Source organism: Dendrobates tinctorius, unplaced genomic scaffold (genome assembly GCF_039654945.1).
Source record: "Dendrobates tinctorius isolate UK_male_01 unplaced genomic scaffold, ASM3965494v1 ptg000162l, whole genome shotgun sequence".
NCBI classification, from domain to species: domain Eukaryota; kingdom Metazoa; phylum Chordata; class Amphibia; order Anura; family Dendrobatidae; genus Dendrobates; species Dendrobates tinctorius.
Window position 1 is genome coordinate 57,626,685 of NW_027361829.1, and position 22,309 is coordinate 57,648,993.

At 42.5% G+C, this 22,309-nt stretch overlaps 1 protein-coding gene across 1 annotated transcript in view; it reads right to left on the reverse strand.

The window, feature by feature from the left end:
* EGFR (epidermal growth factor receptor) overlaps positions 1–22,309 on the reverse strand; it is a 278,427-nt gene that overhangs the window by 37,059 nt on the left and 219,059 nt on the right. Inside the window, exons 14-19 of the mRNA XM_073550044.1 lie at positions 16,237–16,330; positions 9,367–9,524; positions 5,919–5,957; positions 2,659–2,800; positions 1,566–1,688; positions 63–161 (exon numbers count right to left, since the gene is read on the reverse strand). Coding sequence (XP_073406145.1) covers positions 63–161; positions 1,566–1,688; positions 2,659–2,800; positions 5,919–5,957; positions 9,367–9,524; positions 16,237–16,330 — 655 coding nt within the window. The remainder of the gene's footprint in view (positions 1–62; positions 162–1,565; positions 1,689–2,658; positions 2,801–5,918; positions 5,958–9,366; positions 9,525–16,236; positions 16,331–22,309) is intronic.

The following is a 22,309-nucleotide window of genomic DNA, read 5'->3' on the forward strand; positions in this document are numbered from 1 at the left end:
CAATAAATAATAATAATAATAATAATAATAATTTTAAGTCCATTTAGTACATTGATACTCACATCTAAAATTTCCTTGTTGGCTTTAGGTGACGTGGCCTCACGTAACTCTTTGATAGCAACAGGAATTTTGATACCTTCACCTTCTGGAATCCAAAGACCCTAATAATGCAGATGAAGTCAATTAGCAAAATATAGACACTTATGAAATATGTACATGCTTATAGTGAATTAGTCACTGGTTTTCAATTCCTTGTTAATAAAGTGAAGATGTTTCATGAATAATGATACAGGAAAGATATATATCTTTGTACCATCTTAGCCAGTAGATAGAAAAATATTCAGAATTGAGAGTCCTCAGTGGTTGATACCTTTTAATGGCTAACTGAAAAGATGGTAACACATTGCAAGCTTTCGAGACTACTCAGGTCTCTTCATCAGGCTAGACTAATACAACATCTGAAGAAATTGTATTAGTCTAGCCTGATGAAGAGACCTGAGCAGTCTCGAAAGCTTGCAATTTGTTACCATCTTTTCAGTTAGCCATTAAAAGGTATCAACCACTGAGGACTCTCAATTCTGAATATTTTTCATGAATAATGAAGATTTATTTTCCACAAATCCTGGTATACTAGGACAGTTGTCTAATAAGACACTGGAGACTGCCATTATTAGAAGAGTCGTTGGATGTGTAAAGACCTGAGCCATCAAGGTGTCAGAGTTTTCTGGTGTAAAACACTTTGAAATATTGCAAAATTTTCAAACAACTCAAAGTTGCACAGAAATTTGTGATTTTGGCGTATTTGGCGGGATGGGGCATGGCAATGGCCACATGCCCTATTCATCAAAATTTAAGCCTCTTTTAGTGGTGGAATTCAATTCTGCCGGAGATGCATGTAAGATGCACCTAATTCATTAAGTGGCATATGCCTCTTAATGAATTTGGTACAATATACGCCAGTGGTTGCATTCATTCAGACAGATGTACAAAATGTCAATCTTAAAGCACCACTGCAGTGATTATCTTTAAATGCAGCACTGGAGTGGTGCTACTAATCAAGTTAGTTGCCTGTACCTAGTATCATACTTATCTGCTGCCGTCTTCTGTTTGCGGTGCTGTTCTGGTCAGTCTTCTGCAGGTTGTGCCCTGCCGGATAGCTCCAGTGTTTGCTGGACAAGCAGGAAGTTACTTCTCTATGCAAGTCTACGAGAGCCAGAACAAGGCTCTCATAGTCTTACATTGCTGTGACCGTTACCTCTGACTCCCGGTCAGTGGCATGGGACCAGAGCGGTGCCGGAAAGAGCTGAAGATGGCGACCGGTGAGTTTAATATTAGGGGCAGGAAACTTAGATTAGTGGCACCACTCCAGCACTGAAAAGTAAAAAAAATGCTGGAGTGGTGCTTTAATAATTCAGGCCCTAACTGTTATGTAAAACATCTATTAAACAAATCTATTATTAACAACTTTTTTTAGCATCTGTTGGCAAAATGGCAAAGGATATTCTGTGAAGAAAACAAAATTTAGAACAGTAGCTGTCCTATATAATCTCTCCCCAACATCATACCTGATATACAGTACCAAATGCCCCGGACCCAAGGACCTTTATCTTCCTGAATTCAGTTTCTTTCAAGATTCGAAGAAGTGCTTGGTTTGGAGCTTCACCACTGGGTGTAATAGGTTCCACTAGCTGCAATGAAATATTGTGATACTGTAATATCCTATAACTTCTCAATAATAATTGTCACAAATTATAATATATTTTTAGGAGGAGAAAAAAAATAAGTAGAAATGTAAAATTCATGAGTTGCACAAAATATTTTGCATTTCAAAAAATCTTGTAGCAGATTTCTGGGGTAGACTGATGAATCAGATATCAGTTTGCAGTAGGTGAGTGAGAACATTCAAAGTTTGCAAACCCCAAATGTATCCAAGTAGAGGCAACCTGTGGGCTGAGCTCATCAGCAGCGGCTGCTCTCATTTCTCTGGTAGTTTGTTACAATATATCAGCTACTGTACATATAATAAAAAATGCAGTATGAACAGTTGATGGTGCAGAATTGAAACCTGCTTTCATTTAGTTAGTTGCTTAAAATCATTGCTCCCTTTCAGATAATGCTCGGCCCTGGCTGCGGTCCACCCTGGACTCACCTTCCTGGGCTGACGAGTCTATGCTGCTGGCCCTAGTGTCCGGTATTGGCTGCGACACTGACGACGTGCGGCAGCTAATCACTCAGCTCAGCAGCTCTAGGGGGCGACCCATCAACAACGTCAAAGCCGATGAGATTGCTGATTGATTGCCGGCACTGTCCATATGACATCAGTGCCGCATCCAATACCAGACACAGGAGGCAGTATCATAGACTCGCTGGTGGATCCAAGGAAGGGGAGTACAACACAGTTTCTTATTTTTAACAACCTGCAGTCGTGGCTGAACATTATCTGAAATAAGACAACCCTTTTAATTTGCAAAATTTGCCATAAACTGGACAAACCTGGTAAATATTGAACCTAAAATGGCTCATCTTTACAGGTTTATGATATGACTGTTCTTCATTACAAACTTAGATCATTCGTTTGTTTTTTTTTACATTTTATATTGTTTGATTGCTTATGCTTTTATCCATATTTCATTTGCAAATGATCAGCGATGTCCGCACCTCTCTTTCTTGCAGTAATCTTCGGAGTGTACGCTTTCTGTTAATGCGATTTCTTCGAATAAAGAAAAATGCCACCAGTCCTAGCACAACGACTGCAAGAATGCCTCCAACAACACCAGCAGCAATGTACGCCACCTTAGATCTAAGAAGGGGAAAATATTTTGTTATAAATAATCTTCGTAGTTTGTCTCAAAGGGCCATTATTGAAAAATGCAAAGACTCAGGGAACCTGCCCAGGAATGTATTGATAGTATATTGAATCCTTCGATCATTTGCATACAAAAATTCTTGCAAGCATTTTTTTTGAACAGGAGACCAGGGCGTCACCCCTCGAAAAAAAACCTTACAAAATAATATATATTAGATATACTATTGTGTCTATTACTATTACACCAGAATATTTCTTTTTATCAAATCTGGTAAAAGTCTAGTAACCAAAACACTGCAGTGAGATGAAAGGGAACAGAGAATTATTCTATCACAGTGAATTTTGCCAGCTGGCTACAAAGCAGCACATATTAGATTGAGCCCAATATAGGAAAAAAAAGATGGCAGATTTCAAATTGTATTTCTCAGGGGTTAATTCACATATCGATTGGGGTTTCACTCTTTGTCTAAACGATGGGGACTTTACTTGTTAAACTGCTTGAAGCCTTTTCTTGCAGCTCCTACATTAGGGCCTGTCACACTAAGCGATATCGCTAGCAATATCGCTATAACCTGTGACGCAGCAGCGATATTGCTAGCGACATCGCTGTGTCTGATACTTACCTCCGACCGGCTCCCCCACTGGTTATCGCTGATCGCGCGAGAACGTCCTGGACCGTTTCTCGTCATCAGCTTCCTGCGGCGCTTCCTGTGGAGAGACGAGCGACGAGCGTGGAGCCGGGCAGGAGGACGTCAGGATCGCCTAGTGTGACAGGTAAGTAGCGACCCCCGTACCCAGAGATGTCTCTGGTGAGATCTGCCTGTGTGGCAGCTCACTAGCGACCACCTAGCGATGCACCAGCGATCCTGACCGCGTCATATCGCTGGTCGGGATCGCTGGTACATCACTAAGTGTGACAGTACAGTCAGCTGGAAAATCTGACACAGTTCTTTCAAGAAAGCCAATGGATGATTGTCTCCTGCATTAATCAATGTGTGATTCTAACTCAGTCGCAGGGCCGGTGCTTTATTTTTTACATCTATCAAAAAAGGAGCACAGTGAACTCTCAATAAAAACAGGAACTGTATTGTGCTCAGATCTCCTATCAACATACGATTGGAAATCTTCAGAGATGTGGACAATACATCTCAGATCTAAAAGCTGAAGCGGAGAATTCTGCTGTGTAAAATATGACAGATATTTAAAGCACCAGTCCAGTGTTTTTTTATTTCAAGGCTGGAGTGGTGTCGCTAATCTAAGTTCTCTGCCCTTAATATACATACCATCCGACATATTCTGCTTTTCCCGACACTGCTCCTGTTCCTTGCTGCCATCTTGTGACTGTAACTTCTGCTTGACCCGAAGTCAGAGGTAACAGGCACAGGCTCTCAGTGTAAGTCTATGAAACCCTCGTTCTGGCCTCGTTACGGCTCACATACACTTACATTGAGTTGTGACTACCAGATTGTCCAGCAAACACTGGAGAGATTCGGCAGGTCACAAACTGTTGGGAGACCGACAGGAGTGGCGCAGATAACAGATGAAGATGACAGCTGGGAGTATAATAATTGATCAGGATATTGGTCCCATATTCTGCCTATCCACTGGTAATCTCCTGATGAAACATGACCAATGGGGGAAATGCGTCGAGTTGAGAATAATAAGCCCTTGTTAAGCAGTATCATCCAAAGATGAGTAATAAGCCTATGGTCGCTACTGTAAACATTGCCTATGTACCAAAATGTCTCACGTGTAAGAGCATATATGGTAGTTTAAGTTTTACTCACAGTGCATTAATCCTGGGTTTTGTATCGCTTTATTGCGATCAATAATTTTTACATGTGGATATCTTTAAGGATACTGGCCCATTATCAATATATTACCGTGACTGTACATTACTAGGTAACCACCGCTATATATATTCTAGTATGGTATATTTGCAAAATTGACCTATTTTTTCGTATTTTTCCGCATGTGACCATTAACATCTCTATGTACCTATGGGATTCTTTTACTAGCAACAACAGAACACCATTGTCTTCTAGTGGTGTACACCCACTATAGAGGTGTATTATGTCATAGATTCAAGTACGGTACATATCTACCTTTTTACTAAGGGAACACCATCTGAGGCAATTATACATCATTACCATTTAGATTTATATACCTCCCTGTATATGCATTGGTACATACAGTATCTTACCTGTTGCCTATCCGTCTTAATGTAGGGGTAATGTAGGGCAGTCTAGGGACAGCTGACGCACGAGCAGGGGCGCCATCTCTTGTCACTTTAGGGTGCCAACCTCCACAACTAGGAAGGTGCACATTGGGCTCCAGCATTAGGGACGCAGCACACTTTTCTTACACTGGTCTCTATTTATCTTGCACCCCCTTTTTTTCCTGCAATTTCTGCAACCTATTAGGATATGTATATAGGATCCTACTTCAGGTCATGAAATATCAAATATGTTACGTACCAGAGGAATCTCATATGATTCCCATTCAGGACTCAATTTTGCTTTATTGAATTTACTTTTGATTGGGATTCCTGTCCAGCAATCGATTATTTTGGTGTGCTATAGGCACACTGTGTTCAGTCATTTTTTGTACACATGTAGTGTAAATGACTACCCTGCAGTTGAGGTGTACAATATCGGAGATATTGTCGGCCCCTATCTGTTCTCTCTCTAGAGCTATGTAGGTTAAGCTTAGGGACAGCCGAAATTAGGGGCATCTGTTCTTCATATATTTACTTAGGGTGCCAACCTCTGTAATCAGGAAGGTGTCTGTCAGGCCTAAAAAGGAGGGATCGTTCACCTTTCTGACAAGTGATTTATTAGTCATTTAGTATCATTGCACTTTTGCACTTTTTCACTTTATACTTTTTTTTTAATATATAATTAATAAAATGCATTTTTTTGGAAGGGTTTTTCTTTAGTGAGTGTTTCTTTAAGTAACATGGTATGACCTTTGTTCTTTCATACCGTTTTCCATTACAGGAGAATATTGCATTGTGGGAACTCAAAAATGACAGTTGTATGAATGTTACAGGTCTATTAACATTAGGACTTGTGAACTTGAAAAATACATGTCAGCAATTCAGAAATCTTACCCGGGAGGTTTGCATCCTTCAATGCCAGGACCTGTACACCTATAAAAAGATGAAGAAAACCAAACACTTTTACACACCTTTACTTTTAGCAGCTGTAGGAATTACACCCTGACTGGGACAGAGAACAATACTGGGTGGTACTATTACCAACACAGTGTAACGGCATCATTCTGAAAGTGTCAGTAGATGGCAGCATAAATCAAGAGAAGTGGTGTGAATACATTCTGGCTCTCGCCCAATACCATAGAGCAGATGAAATATCCCGTGAACCCAAACGTAGTAGTGCTTTTTGAAAAGTCTCCTCTGGGGCCCTCATCTATCTCTACACCCCTATAGCTATGCCCCTGGTAGCCATCACTGTAAAGCAATTACATTAAACAGGTTTTCTGTAATATTTTATCACTCGCCATGTGACACATAGTTTATAAGTGCAATAAAGACTAGAGTCCAGCTATAAAATATAGCTCAGTTTGCCACATCCTAACTTAAATAACATTTCTCACTATAATAAAAGATTAACCAATAAATATAAATCCTTGCGTTGTCTACTTCTGACGCGTCGTAAAGATTCTGCTCAGTCATTTCTCAGTTACTGTAAAGCAGTTTCTAAGTAAGCAGCGTGACAATCAGGGGCCGCCGTTCAGCTTCCCTAGAGCGCCATGTGCAATGTAGAACTGAGGCTGGTTTCATACTTGCGGTTTTTTTCGCGGTATTTTAGCGCTAAAAAACGCATGCTTTTTTTCCCCTATACTTTGCATGGGATGCGCTTATGTGCGCATACACATGCGTTTGTATGCGTTTTTCCGCGCATGCGTTTTTTTGCGGTATGCGCTCGGGCGCACAAAATGCATCCTGTTGCATTTTTTGGGCATCCGACTTGCCTCAAAAAAACGCATGCGCACGCAATGCGTTTTTTTTACAGCAAGACACCCATTATAAGTCTATGGGTGCGCATATGTGCGCATTGGCATGCTTATGTATGCGTTTTTTTTGCGCATGCGGTTTTTTTTTACCATTAGTTGGACAATGGAATTTAGGGGTTTGGGTTAGAGTTAGGGTTAGTTAAGGGGGTTTAGGGCTAGGGTTAGGGTTAGCTAGGGTTTAGGGTTAGGGTTAGTATGGTTTGGTTAAGGGTTAGGGTTAGGGTCAGGGTCAGGGTTAGGGTTAGGGTCAGGGTTAGGGTTAGGGTTAGGGTCAGGGTTAGGGTTAGGGTTAGTAAAGTCATGGTTTGGGTTAGTGTGAGGGGCCACCTAATGTTGGAAAAAACGCAAACGCGGTAAAAACGTACTAAAAACGCATACAAACGCATAAAAATGCTGCGTTTTTTTCATGCATGCTCATAAAAATGCTTGAAAAAAACGCAGCATTTGTATGCGTTTGTATGCGTTTTTTCAATGCGTTTTTTTGCGGGAAAAACACGCTGCAAAAAAAAGCAAGTGTGAAATTAGCCTAAGGTGTTATCTGAGCATGCTCAGGTGATAACCGAGTGTCTTCGGCGTGCTCGAATAATATGTTCGAGTCCCCATGGCTGCATGTCTCACGGCTGTTCAACAGCCCCAACACATGCAGGGATTGCCTGTTTTCGAGCAGGGTGGCTGGGAGCGCCACTATCCTCTTACAAGGGCGCACAACGAAACTATTGCTGCAGCTTCCTTGTTCACATGATCAGTGCAGTCCCAGATGTTGGACCCCGCTGTCACAATGTGATGGTATTTCCTAGCACTATGCCATCACTTCATGAGATGAAATGAGCCCTTTACACTAAAGGAATATTTTTTGTCAATATTCTTGATTAGAAAAATCCCCTACTATTTTGTGTCTGCAGCTCATTTGTGGCATACAAACAACCCCTCAGCCACCTGATCTGTGTAATCTTGATGGGTTTTTTTTAGCAAAGATTAAATGGGTTGTCTGGTCTAAAGGTACTGTCACACTTAGCAATGTACCAGCGATCCCGACCAGCGATATGACGCAGTCAGGATCGCTGGTACATCGCTAAGTGGTCGCTAGTGAGCTGCCACACAGGCAGATCTCACCAGCGACATCGCAGGGGTCGGGGGTCGCTACTTACCTGTCACACTAGGCGATCCTGCGTCCTCCCGCCCGGCTCCACGCTCGTCGGTCGTCTCCACAGGAAGCGCCGCAGGAAGCTGATGACGAGAAACAGTCCAGGACGTTCTCGCGCGATCAGCGATAACCAGCGGGGGAGCGGGTCGTAGGTAAGTATCACACACAGCGATGTCGCTAGCAATATCGCTATAACGTCACAAGTTATAGCTATATTGCTAGCGATATCGCTTAGTGTGACAGTACCTTAAGGCTACGGTCACACTATGGCTATGTTCGCACATTGCATTTTTGATGCGTTTTTCTCTCTTGGCAAAAAAGCAGGTTTTGTTTAGTTTTTGTTGCGGTTTTTTTTTGTGTTTTTTCCTGCGTTTTGGTCACGGTACATTTGTCTCTTGTGCATGCTGATAAAGTTTAGTGCATATAAAAAATTTGATTCTACTTTATCAGGTTTTGGCACAAAAAAACGAGGCAAAAACTGATACCTGCGTTTTTCCAGCTTTTTTTCTTTTGCACCATTCAAAATGCTGAAAAACCACTGAAAGAAGTGAAATGCCGCATTTTGCAAGAACCAAGGTATTGCACAATATACTGAGGACAAAAAAAAAAGGTATGTGCATGAGATTTCTGAAATCTCACAGAGGTTGGTGTACTATAAAAAGCAGCTGAAAATTTCTATTACAAAAACACTGAAAAATGCAACATGTGAACATAGCCTATCAGTATTTGGTCAGTATTTACCTCAGTATTTGTAAGCCAAAACCAGGAGTGGGTGATAAATCCAGAAGTGGTGACGTGTTTCTATTATACTTTACCTCAGATTGTTCCACTCATAGTTTTGGCTTACAAATACTGAGGTAAAAAACTCACGAAATACTGAATGTGTGATCGTGGCCTAAAACTGGAGACACCCTCTGTGAGGATTCTCGGGTGCCTTCAGCGAGCGGTCATGTAACCTTTGCATATTTCCAACTAGAGTGTTTCCGCGCTATATACTTGCATTGAGCGAAGCCGTATATAGTGTAGTCGGAATGTGACCGTATGTATGCAATTCACATACGTCACATGCGTCACGCCACCTCCTTTCCCAATGCCAGCACCAGAGAACTCTCCCTGCGCGCAGAGCGTGCAATGTCAGGATTCACAAGTCTGCATTTACATGGCGTGACTGCAGACTTGCAGTTTTAGACCAGACAACCCCTTTAAAGAGAGCATGAGTGTAGTATCTGATTGTAGTCTGTTACCATGGAGGCATACAGATCTGCAGACACAAAAATGAATAAGAAAAATTATTTCAGAAAGTGGCTTTATTTGTTCTTTGTCGCAGTAATAAAGTTAATGGTCAATGTGCATGAAGCCTTGAAATGATAAAGTGACTTACCCCGTCTTGCATTCTAAGCTGCAGTACTGACAAACTCCAGTTTTATCGGCATATCTTGGAACTAGGTTAGTACTGTCACCATAATAGGCAGGCACGCAACTTTTCACACAGTTTTCGCCATCCTTGTAATTTTCACATTTTTCACAATTATTTGCATCCTAAAAAAACAGGATAAGATAAAAAAAGCTCAAATATTGCTGACTACTGTTAACAACAAACTCTCCCAAAAACATGTAGGACTCCATATCTTTTCTATACTAAAGACCGGAAGAAAACTTTGAGAAATGAAGGAAAAGTTATGGTAGCGTTTTAGGGGATGTTACAAGAACGTGGAGATCTGACAGTGTAACCACGTCTGCTGCCTAAAGGGAATCTGTCACCAGGTTTTTACCACCTAATTTGAGAGCAGCAAAATGTAGAGACAGAAACCCCAATTCCAGTGATGTGTCACACTGGGCTGCTTAATGTAATAAAATCTCTGTTTTATCACCAGGAGATTATCACTAGATGACTAGTACACCTGGTCCTAGGTAGTCAAGTATATTCATGAGCTCTCTATAACCCCGCCCCCACCACTGATTGGCAGATTTATGTGTACGCTGTACATGGGGAAAAAAATCTGCCAATCAGTGGTGTGGGCGGGGTTATACAGAACTCAGCACTCAGAGAACTGCTTGGTCAGCAACAGATAAAACTGGGATTTTATCAAAATAACAGCAAGCAGCCCAGTAAGTGATACATTGCTGGAATCAGGGCATCAGCCCCCACAGTATGCTGTTCTCAGATCTGGCAGCAAAAACCTGGTGACAGATTCCCTTTAAAACATATCCATTGGCAAAGCATATTTGTTAGGTTTTGCTAGTTCTACTAGAGATCACAGAGAAAGTAGGAGTTGGACACACACTGATAAGCAAACTCCCATATATACTCTAGGTATCTGTCGGAAGAAAGATGGTTTGGCTGACTGCCCTGATAGTGGCTTATCTCGCCAAAAACCAAAGGATTGGCAGTCTGAAATCGGACATGTCAGATACTTATCTCCCCAACATCATTTGTAGGGGAAGAGTCGGGGGCTACCATATCCATGATACAAAGACTTGGCACACACAAATAGTGATTTCCAGTGAAAGATGATTTTAATAACCAGTACATACAGTAGACGTTTTGGTCACATTGACCTTCATCAACGTATTGTACTGTTGTCGTTGATTCGCGGTGAATGCCGCGTCATAGCCCCATACCCGGCACATTCACCGAACCGACTCCGCACTACTGTGCCTTATGTCCCTATCCCCGGGGGGACTTCTAATCTTTTGGCTCTGTATTAGAGCACTGTGTAAATGACAACAGTACAATACTTCATACTCTGATGAAGGTCAAGGTGACCGAAACGTCTACTGTATGTACTGGTTATTAAAATCATCTTTCACTGGAAATCACTATTTGTGTGTGCCAAGTCTTTGTATGTATGTGATTACGGATTAGGATCCTACTTGTTGCACCACCATATTGTAGCTGTGCTAACGGTCCCGATTATAACCCATATACATGATAGGCTCGACCGACTAATGTGAATGATGGTTTTTAATACAATGGATGCCCTTCTTTGTAGCTACTCTGTAATGGTGCTGAAAACATGCCAATCTGTTTTTGTTCTAATTTATTACAGAGCTGTTGCCAAAGTTCACATCGGACTATGTCTAGGCTATTTTCAAATTTGAGAGGTTCTGATATATATTTTCTAATGATGGGTACAGTTTAAGAGAAATTAACAACCTTTATTTATTCTCTTTTACTGTTATTATTTGTGGAATATGTTTTTTATCAGTAGAAAAATAGCAAGTTCTATATCCTATCATAAAATAATGCTAAGTAAAAGTCTGAAGTGGTTAATGCCGCTGACCGTGGCCTGCACTCTGCCATACAGATAATGCCTTAAACATCTGGTGGCTCTTATTTGTCCAGATGTTAGTCTTCAGCCCTACCTTCAAGCTCAGCACTGGGCTGTCTTTGAGGCAATATGTAATGCTAGCCAGTTCCTGTTCTGATTTAATGCTTCCCATTGATGAGCACTGCTGTCTTATCAACTTCCGAGAAAAAACACAAAAAGCAGTCGGGTGACTGTCTCCAGTATGAGACAGACGAAGGTTCAGCAGCATACAGACGTCAGATTCATGAATGTGCTGACAAAATGGTGGATAACCAAGGTTACATGATGAACGAGCAGTACTATAATACCTGCAAAACCCTTGGTAATAGTAAAAAAAACCTAACGAAAGAGGTAAAAAATTGGAGAAAACTACAGTTTATCATGTTGTAAATATATAACTTTATCAGGGCCTCTGCAAACATTATTAAACACGTCTTAGACCTGATGAGGTAGGTGTACTCACTTTCAAAATCCATCTCACAATGGCTGTTTAATCCCTGATGAGCAATTAAGATCCATCAAAGAGCTCATGAGTCCAAGAGTGTTCAGTCTACTCCCATAGAGCCTGATGGACAGCTGCAGCTTGTACTGAGCAGGGTGAGATCCCAGCAGTAGGGAGGAGAGATGCTGAGGAGCTGTCAATCAGGCTAAAAGGAGAAAATTGAGTTAAAGGGATCTTGTCATGTCACTAAACACAATTAACCCACAATTATAAAGTTAATTTGCAGGTTAATAGCTTTACAATGCTGTCCGGCTGCCTAACTGAAAGTGCGTCTACTGGGAGAAAATGAACTTTATTCCTCCCAGAAGCCTCTGCTTTCAATTATAGAGGCCTGTATGGAGCGGCTACAGACCATACTGTCAATCTGCAGGTTAATAGCATTTAGGACATGACAGGTTCCTTTTAAATTGTAAAGGATTATACAGCCATTTTGACATGAATTTTTAAAGTAAGCACACCAGAAACAACAGATCCAAGGGATTTACTAAATTATTTATACGGTTTCTATTGTGAAATCAGGTGACAGATTCTCTTTAAAGGGAATCTGTCACCAGGTTTTTGCCACATAACCTGAGAACCTCAGAATGTAGAGACAGAGACCTTGATCTCACTGATGTGTCACTTACTGGACTGTTTGCTGTAGTTTTGATAACATCACTGTTTTATCAGCAGGAGATTATCATTAGAGGACTAGTAAACCTGCTGCCAGGTAGTCCAACCACGCCCCCACTAGAAAGCTGCCAATCAGAGGAGTGGGCGGGGTTACAAAGAGCTCAGCAAACAGAACTGCAAGATCTGTAGCAGAGAAAACAGTGATTTTATCAAAATGACAGCAAGCAGCCCAGTAAGTGTCATATCACTGGAACTGGTGTCCTGTTCCTATATCATGCTGCTCTCAGATGGGGGAGCAAAATCCTGCTGGCAGATTCCTTTTCCTGGAGCATGGTGAGAAATTCCTACAATAATTACCAGTCAGCAGCATCTCTGTCATTTACTCTACAGCTTCATCACTACATCTTATCTATGGATGAAATGCTGGGAACCACATTGCTAATATGGCTTGAATTAGCAGAATCATTTTTGCTTTATGATGAGAAAGTCTAAAGATATCTCATCCATCTTTTCATCTGCTTTCCCAAAATCTAAACCACACTTTTTTTTAGAGTAATTCATTTAGATGAACACTTATGTGATGATAAAGCTCTGGAAACTCTCACGGCCTTGAATGTGCCGCGTGGCCATAGTGGAGCTCTGGTGCCTATATAAATAATGTATTATTGTACCCTCCTCCAAGTCAACTCCGGCTTAGCCGTATTCAGGCCAGATGTGAAATAATATTTGCAAAGAAAATAAAAAGGTAATCTGAAACAGTTATCCGTCATTTTGCTTCAATCCCACTCCGCAAGACAGGAAGTTTAACTTCCCAGAAAATTACACTTTGATTTTTTTATGCCTAATTAATAATCTCACATTGGGCAAATATATATACCGTACTTACAATCAAGTCAGAGAGACAGAAAAAACACACAGCATGACAAACGTGCATGAATACTCTGTTGTAAAATATATGCAACAGTAAGCAGCAAGTGCTGGTAAAAGATGATAACAAAAACAGGGTATTTAATTGATACGTTTTTTGCAAAAAATGTATACGAAACCACTGCACCACGTCACGGTATACCCTTCTCGGAGCAGTCCTATTTAATGTATTTAAACCTGATCATGTGAACAATACCTACATGAGCAGGATTCAGAAAGGCGCTGCCTGGTATGGGCACGCTGAGCAAAATGGCTTTATGTGCATGTCCCACAAGAGAGAGGCGGGGATCTCGCCAAGCTTGCATGAGCAAGAAATTAATAAATTAAAAACACATGGGACATGCACAAAAATGAACAGGTTAGTAAGACAATGTTCACACCACCCAAAGACTGAGCCACAGAAAAAACACACAGTATGACAAACGTGCATGAATACTCTGCTGTAAAATATATGTAACAGTAAGCAGCAAGTGCTAGTAAAAGATGATAACAAAAACAGGGTATTTAGTTGATACGTTTTTTGCAAAAAATGTATACGAAGCCACTCCACCACGTCACGGTATACCCTTCTCGGAGAAGTCCTATCTAATGTATTTAAACCTGATCATGTGAACAATACCTACATGAGTAGGATTCAGAAAGGCGCTGCCTGGTAAGGTCACATGATCAGGTTTAAATACATTAGATAGGACTGCTCCGAGAAGGGTATACCGTGACGTGGTGGAGTGGCTTAGTATACATTTTATGCAAAAAACGTATCAACTGAATACCCTGTTTTTGTTATCATCTTTTACTAGCAATTGCTGCTTACTGTTACATATATTTTACAACAGAGTATTCATGCAAGTTTGTCATACTGTGTTTTTTCTGTGTCTCAGTCTTTGGGTGGTGTGAACATTGTCTTACTGACTTGTTCATTTTTGTGCATGTCCCATGTGTTTTTAATTTACAATCAAGTCACCAAAGCACAAAACATAAGCAAAGCATACAGTATGATCTAATGCGGTGGGTTCCAGCAAAAGATGGAAAAACTAGATGAAACTTGCAGTTCTTTGGCCTTAACGAAATGTGTAATTTGATTATAAAAAAATCTCCAACAAAGTATTAATCCACACAGCTGGGAAGCTCATTCATTGCACAAATAGCTGTGTTAGCTGGTACTGCAAATATGCGTACTATGGGAAGTGCTCCATTAACTGGGGTGCCACTCCAAAGCAATTAGTCACAGCGGCTACACCAAAAAGGAAAACGGATGGCACTCATCGGTTAAAATCTTCTTTATTCCAATACTTTAAAACATCGGCATAGGGAGGATGGGAGTGGGAGTGGAAATGACGACAGCCGTTTGGAGCTGCAGTAGCGCTTCTACTGGTCTCCAGTTTTTTTTTAATACTATCTGTATTCAAAATTACCAACCCCTTATTAAAGGGCATATGGAGAGGAAAAAAAGTGATACATCATACTGTTTGGGGGAGATGTGGGATCATGGGATCATACTGTTTGGTGGGCTGTAGGAAACATAATACTGTGTGGAGGGCTCCTGGGTATTATACTATGTGGGAGCGGGTTATGTGGGCATTGTAATGTGTGGGGCGAACTGTGGTGGTATCTACTATGGGTGGGAACTATGGGGCACTACGAAGGAGGAGTACTGTGTGTTTCTGCAGGCATTATACTATGAGGGGTCAATGTGGGAGCATCGTACGGTGGGAAGGTCACTGTGCAGGCATCATCCTGTGGGGGATCAGTGTGGGGGCATCATCCTGTGGGGGTCAGTGTGGGGGCATCATCCTGTGGGGGTCAGTGTGGGAGCATCACACTGTTTATGGAGGCATTATACTATTAGGGGTCAATGTGGGAGCATCATACTGTGTGAGGGTCACTGTGCAGGCATCATCCTGTGGGAGATCAGTGTGGGGGCATCATCCTGTGGGGGTCAGTGTAGGAGCATCACACTGTTTATGGAGGCATTAAACTATGAGGGGTCAATGTGGGAGCATCATACTGTGGGAGGGTCACTGTGCAGGCATCATCCTGTGGGGGTCAGTGTGGGAGCATCACACTTTTTTACTGGATCATTGTGCAGTCATTATACTGTGAGGGGTCAGTGAAGGGGCATTATACTGTGTAGGGGCATCATACTGTCAGAGGGTCACTGTGCAGGCATCATCTTGTGGGGGTCAGTGTGGGACTATCACACTTGGATCATTGTAAAGCCATTATACTGTGGGGGATTAGTGTGGGAGAATCATACACTGGGGACGTCAGTGTGCAGTCATTATACTGTGGGGGATCAGTGTGGGGGCATTATACTGTGTGGGGGGTCAGTGTGGGGGCATCATACTGTCAGAGGGTCACTGTGCAGGTATCATCCTGTGGGGGTCAGTGTGGGGGCATCATACACTGGGGAGGTCAGTGAGCAGGCATTGTACTATGGGGGGTAGGGTAAGTGTGGGGACATCATACTGTGAAGGGCTTGCTGTGTCGTCATCATACTGTTCATATGAGAGGTATCATGTGTGTAAATTCTGTGGCAGAATACAATATGGGGTATCGTACTGTGTGAGACATTTTGGGGGGAATTTGTACTGTACGCAGGCTATTTAAGGGGTATCATAGTGGGTGAGAACACTAAATGTTGCAATACATGACTTTTTGTGTTTAAAAGTTGGGAGGAACGCTACGCTGGAACTACACCTGTGTCCTAACCCTGCTTTATCCGTAAAAAATCAATTTTTTTTAGGGGGAGGGCAGAAACAAATGCAGACTGTTGCTAGGTGGCCCTTTGATTTCTATGTATGCCCCAGAGTATACATTGTTTTAAGCTCTCACTACTGGATTAAGTACCTTGTGGCTGCAAACAATAGATTTATTTCAGCCTAACGGAGAATATACTTACTGGTCCGTTGCAGGTAGCAGTGTGGTTCATCTTCAGGCACTGAGGGTGGCATGAAGTACATATTTTACCATTATCAACGAATTCTCTTGGCTCACTACAAAGAGAAAATGGAAAAAGTTACGTTTAGCTTCCGTGTCATATGGAGAAAGCAAATATTTTAGGATTAGCGTTATCAAGCTCTAGTGTATTGGGTAGAATTATAGCTAGGATTTTTAAAAAAAAGTTTTGATACAGTTTTCTAACTTCTTTTTTAAATGCACTAAAATAAAGTGTGAACAAAACCTTGCTAAATTTTAGTCCTATGTCCATGAAATTTCTCATGTATTGTATTACACAGTGTACTAGTGGTACGGCTGTATAGCTGCTTGTTCCACCCACCCAAAAAAAATCATATATTTTTTGTAGCCCTCTGATGTGACAGTCAGGAGAAATCTAGCATAAAGGTTATATGAAAATTAGGCTGGAAGAGTGGCAATGCCCTGAGAAGCCGTCTTAGCGCATTTACATGGCACCAGTACACTTTCAGTCTGATTTCCAAATTGCTTCTATGCACCATTTCTCATGTAGCATGGGACCACTATATTTGGGGGGTGACAGGCACCTTTACATATGCTCGTCTGCAGGTGTGGCGCCCCTGAGGGTTCAGTCGCCACAGAGGTACTGCACCTCCTCCTGAGGTGTGGTACCCCACCATTCAGGTAAGGTGGAGGCACCTGACCACACTCCAACACCTGCATCCCACACAACACAGTAGTGTAGCAAAGCACCCTTTGGTGGCTCCCTGCTTGGAACACGAAGCGTGCTGGGAGGCGGGTGGAGATAGTTGGAACCAATAGAGCGGGAAGAGTTTAGGATTTGGTCAGTCTGACAGAGTTAGTGGAGGAGTGAAGATCCCCTGAGTGGGATGGGTGAAGGAAGTGCTACAGCCGACCTCAGTGACCTGGGTCCGCTGGCACAGGAAAGAGACATTGATGGAAAGCCTGACTCTCTCCATAAGAAGGAAGGATTAGTACGGAACGTAAGGAGAGATGGACTAAGGATTAGGGTTAGAGCAGAACCCTTCCCAAGTTCACAGCGCAAAGGCTGGGGTCCGGTCCCCGAGGTTGTATGGATACTAATGGTCCTGCAGCAGACACTGGAGGAATAGAAGTTGTAACCACTTTATTCCCACACAAGACTTGAGGGCACAACAGCAACGAGAGTGAGCCGGGACTTAGTAGCAAGGAGTCTCCGAAGCAGGCTACAGCTGTCTGCCGTACAAGTAGAGTTCATAGGAACATCTGACAGGAGGAAATCCAGTGTAACTCAGTACTGAGAGTACTTCACTATAGGCGCAAAAGGGAGACGTTCAGAAAAGGCACATATGTTGGCGGAGTGTTGGAACGGAGTACTTCATCTTGCCTGGAGGTTGGCTGAGCCCCTGACCTGGAGGACACGGCACTGAGGCGGGAACCTGTATGCTCAGCAGACTGTGAGTAAAGCTTTGGAACTACATGCCCTGGTGTCCTCTGCTTATTACTGCGCCAACCCACTCAGCACTGCTACATCTCGGTGCCAGACACTACACTCTCTCCCTTAACACCTATCTTCTTCATCTACTCTGTCCTGGGACTACAGCCCTACCTGTGGAGGGCTACACCATCATTGCTGCACCACACCATCTGTCCCAGAGGATCTGTCTGCAGCGTCGGCTTAACATCTTCATTGCCGAACAGCATAGGTGGCGTCACGAATCATTCACTCATAAACTTTATTCCATCACCCTTACCCCGCCTTTTACAATGGATGCCCAGGGCCACGGACCGGGTCACAGCTACCGTGACATCTCCCATTGAAATCCACCGGGCCCGGCTCCGAGTACCCCACGGCCCTGGCACAGGGCGATCCACAGGCACCCTTAAGAAGGTATTGCCCATTAGTGGACTAACCCTAAATCAATATATAACCACGATAATATAGAAGGCCTGTGCTCCACATGGAAGTTTTTAGCATTGAATTCCGTATGAATCTGACAAGACAAATCATAGCATGGTTCATCAGACTTTATACGTAAAGGGAATATTGAAAGCTTGGCTTCTAAGGGAGAATATCTTCAAATACAAGGAACCTGATAGAGCCTACTCAACTGTGCAAGAAGCTGTACTAGAGGTAAGAGAGTCTCCAGAAATTCGTTTCAGGCTGATTTACTTGAATTGTCTGGCAGGTTCAATTTAGTCTGAATAGAATTTGGTCTGAATTGAAAGTGTTCCAAAAGTGCCCTGAAAAAACGTTTATTATGTTCTCGAGTTTCTTCAGACCCTAATGTGTAATGCATGGAGGGAAGGGGTTACAAAATAAAAAAATATTATACTTATTTGTCCGAGGCCCTCACCAGACTGCTTATGTCGACCCCCGGAGGAAGCCCATGCGAAACGTGCGTCGGGGCTGCTGACTGCCTTATCTAAGTAGAACCACATGGGTAAGGATGCTGTTTAAATGAGACACAATCTCCATATGTATTATGGTTGGCTGCTGGGGTAATTGTTTGGTTCTTAATATGTTTCACCTCACTTTATGTGAGTTATTTTGACGAGTTATGTTTTTACCAGCAATACCTCTCTGCATTTTTTGATGGTCTATGTAACATTGAGGCACTTGCACTTTAGAAGCAGCAGTATTTTTGAGGAATATCTTTTAGCATCCAGCCCCCATGTATACTTCACAATTTTAAAGGGAATCTGTCACCTATTTTTTTGCATATAAGCTGCCGGCACCGCCATCAGAGGCTTATCTACAGCATTCTGTAATGCTGTAGATAAGCCCCAGATGTAACCTGAAAGATAAGAAGAACAAGTTAGATTATACTCACCTGGGGGTGGTCTGCTCTGTTGAGGGCAGAGCAGAGTACTGCAGTGCGTAGGTGCCGGGAAAAGTCAAAGAGGTCCGGCGCCTTCGCACTGCAGTACTCTGCTCTGCCCTCAACAGGGCAGAGAATTACGCCTGTGCAGAAGCCGCGACAGAAGGAAGGAAGAGGACATCATCGCTAGAAGATAGGAGGCGCTAGACCCGGACCGCCCCCCCGGTCAGTATAATCTAGCTCGTTTTTCTTATCTTTCAGGTTACATCGGGTGGTCGTGATGGTGGTGCCAGCAGCTTATATGCGAAAAAATAGGTGACAGATTCCCTTTAAGATGAGTTAGTTACTCTGAGGCCCCCCTTTTTTTAAATCCTTGCCTTCATATGTAATGTATGTGCTTTTTATTGTCCATATACTGTATATGTTATTTTTCTGAATACATTTTGTAACTTTTGAAAATGACCGTTATTCCTTGCTTCTATGTTGTTGAGTTATGTCGCTGCGTGGTAGTGGAAGAAGCAAAGACTTGTGTGGAGGGCGAGGGAGGTCTGCGGAGGTGGAGGTCAGGTGAGGGCTTAGGGCAAGGAGTATAAGGATTATTTTTTATTTTTCTCCTTCCCAGAACTAAAATAATCTAGGCCATTTGGATTTTTTTCCATTTTCATTCAGTTATGCATATTCACAAAAATTTCAGAAATTTCTAGAAACATATAACAATTCTATTTGTTACTAATGAATTTGCTCATCTCTAATCTATAACTAGGAATATAAGATTCAGAGGGCAAAGTAAAGGGGTTATCTGGCCTTGGGCTACAAATCTACATTTACTTTCTGTGACTGCAGACTTGTAAATCCTCACATCGTACCATGCACACTGTACACTGTGAGGATTTTCTGGTACTGGTGCCAGGAGCGGAGGGTGTGTGACAGCAAGTTTATGATTTGCATACATGCGGTCACGTGCCGACTAGATGTGCGTGGCCTCACTCAATGCAAGTATACTGAGTGAGGAAGGACACAGCGCAGCGTGTGATGTTAGGATTCACAAGTCTGAAGTCTCAAAGAGTGACTACAGATTTGTAGCTTAAGACTAGACAACACCTCTAATAGATGTCTGGATGAGATCTAAAGATCAAGCAAACATGGAAATTGAGGAAAACAGGCTCTCCTATTAGGGTTCATGCAACATTAATGCAAATTGACTTTCACACTAAACTTGGGAGACCCACGGCCAGTCCTTGGATTGTGATTCAAAATCTGACCGATATCCACGGACATCTGTATGAGCCCTTATATGTGAGATTAGATTATTGGATCTGTGTTTTTATGTCCCCATCTATGTTGATACTTCTTTTCTGATATCTTTTGTACATTTTATCATGCTTATTGCCATAGGAAACAAATAAGTCTTCCCCCAAAAAAGTTTGGGCTCGCTCACAGGAGCGTATTCATTGGATGAGTGCTATCCAATGTTTTATTGGGTAGCACTCAGCCCAATTTTATGCTATGGGGAAGTCCATGCTGCAAGTGGCTCCATAAATTGGAGCACGCGCACCCATACAATTTTATGTGCGAATGGAAAATATCGGACTGGACTCGGATGTCATCCTAGAGCAGTCCGAGAGAATCAGAACACAGTAAAATGACACGCTGATCAGAGTTTGTGCCGAGTGTTATTACTTTTATTTTATCAGATAGATTTTTATTTAGAAAAGGATATTTGGATACAGATTTTCCAGAAGCAATCGTTTTCCATATTAACAACCCCGTATAATTACATCCCCCCAACCCCCATTAGACCGCTTGTATTGTCCATATAATATTCCTCTGCATAACAAAATAGAGGTTAATAATATCCTAGCATATCGTAGCATTACAGGTAGCACCCCACATATTCAATGTGCCTCGAGACCCCCCCAACATATATCCGAAACCCTAACCAAACTCTAGCCATGGCTTCCATAGCTTTTCATATAACAGCAGTTTCCCCCTTTTTTTGTAAACCCTCTTTTCTCGCATAATGGTATTTTTCACATATTTGAGATAATCTCCTCTCGACGGCGGCTCCTCCTGTATCCAATTTCTCGCAATCACTTTCCAAGCCATATAGAGTAGTCTGGCAATCTCTGTCTTCATAGTATTATCCACTCTTATCTCTTCCACATCACCCAACAAGCATACCGCTGGGTCCTTTGGAATCACACATCTGTACGCTCCCTCTACCCGACACAAGACCACCGTCCAGAAAGAATACAACCTCGGGCACGTCCACATCATATGGAATATACCTGCACCTTCGTTTCGGCACCGGGGACATTCAGATGTGGGTTTTAGTCTAGCCTTGAACAGGACATCTGGGGACTTGTACACTCTGTGTATTATATAGAGCTGCGACAATCTATACGGTTCACTTAGTGAAAATTTTGTTATCCACTCCAGAGCGGATTCCCATCTCTCATCCTCCAAGGGGCCCAGCTCACCCTCCCACTTGGCCCTGGCGCCAATTGGGAATTTCAATAGGAAAGTATGTAACTGATCTCCATACAAAGAGGATATAACCCCACTTGTAGACTCATTCCCACATACATACTCCAACACAATTTCCCCCTGAATTTCGAGATGGCTACTCTTATACTGAGTCATGAATGTGTGCTTCATCTGTGTATACTGGAACCCACCTGAAGCTCTGAACCCAAATTCCGCTTGTAGCTGAGAAAAGGGTTTCAGTCCCTGTGGGTTCACAATCTGGGAAACAAATTGGATCCCTCTAGCCTGCCATTCCCCAAGTACTCCCATGGACCTGAATTCTGGTAGGTTGTTATTATCCCAAATTGGCGAGAACCACGTCAGGCCAGTAACCCCCCCGAATTTGTTTAATCCTCCTCCAGAGTTTATATATCACAGATAATGTGGGGAATAGTTTCCCAAGCACCCCCAGTGAGCCATCCTCCAAACATTGTACCACTGGACACCGATTTGTCAGTTTATCCAAAATGTGTTGTACCCCACCAGAAGTCGCCTCAAGTGCCCACCCCCTCAAGTGCTGGCACTAGGCCGCAAGGAAGTACATTTCAGGATTAGACAAGGCCAGACCATCCTTAGGGCGTTGAAGGGTCTCCAATCTAATACGAGGGTGTTGCTTCCGCCACACCAATCCCCTGAACAAGACATTTATTTGTCTAAATTTCCCCTGAGATATCCAAACAGGTGCATTATGCAGGATATACAATATTTTGG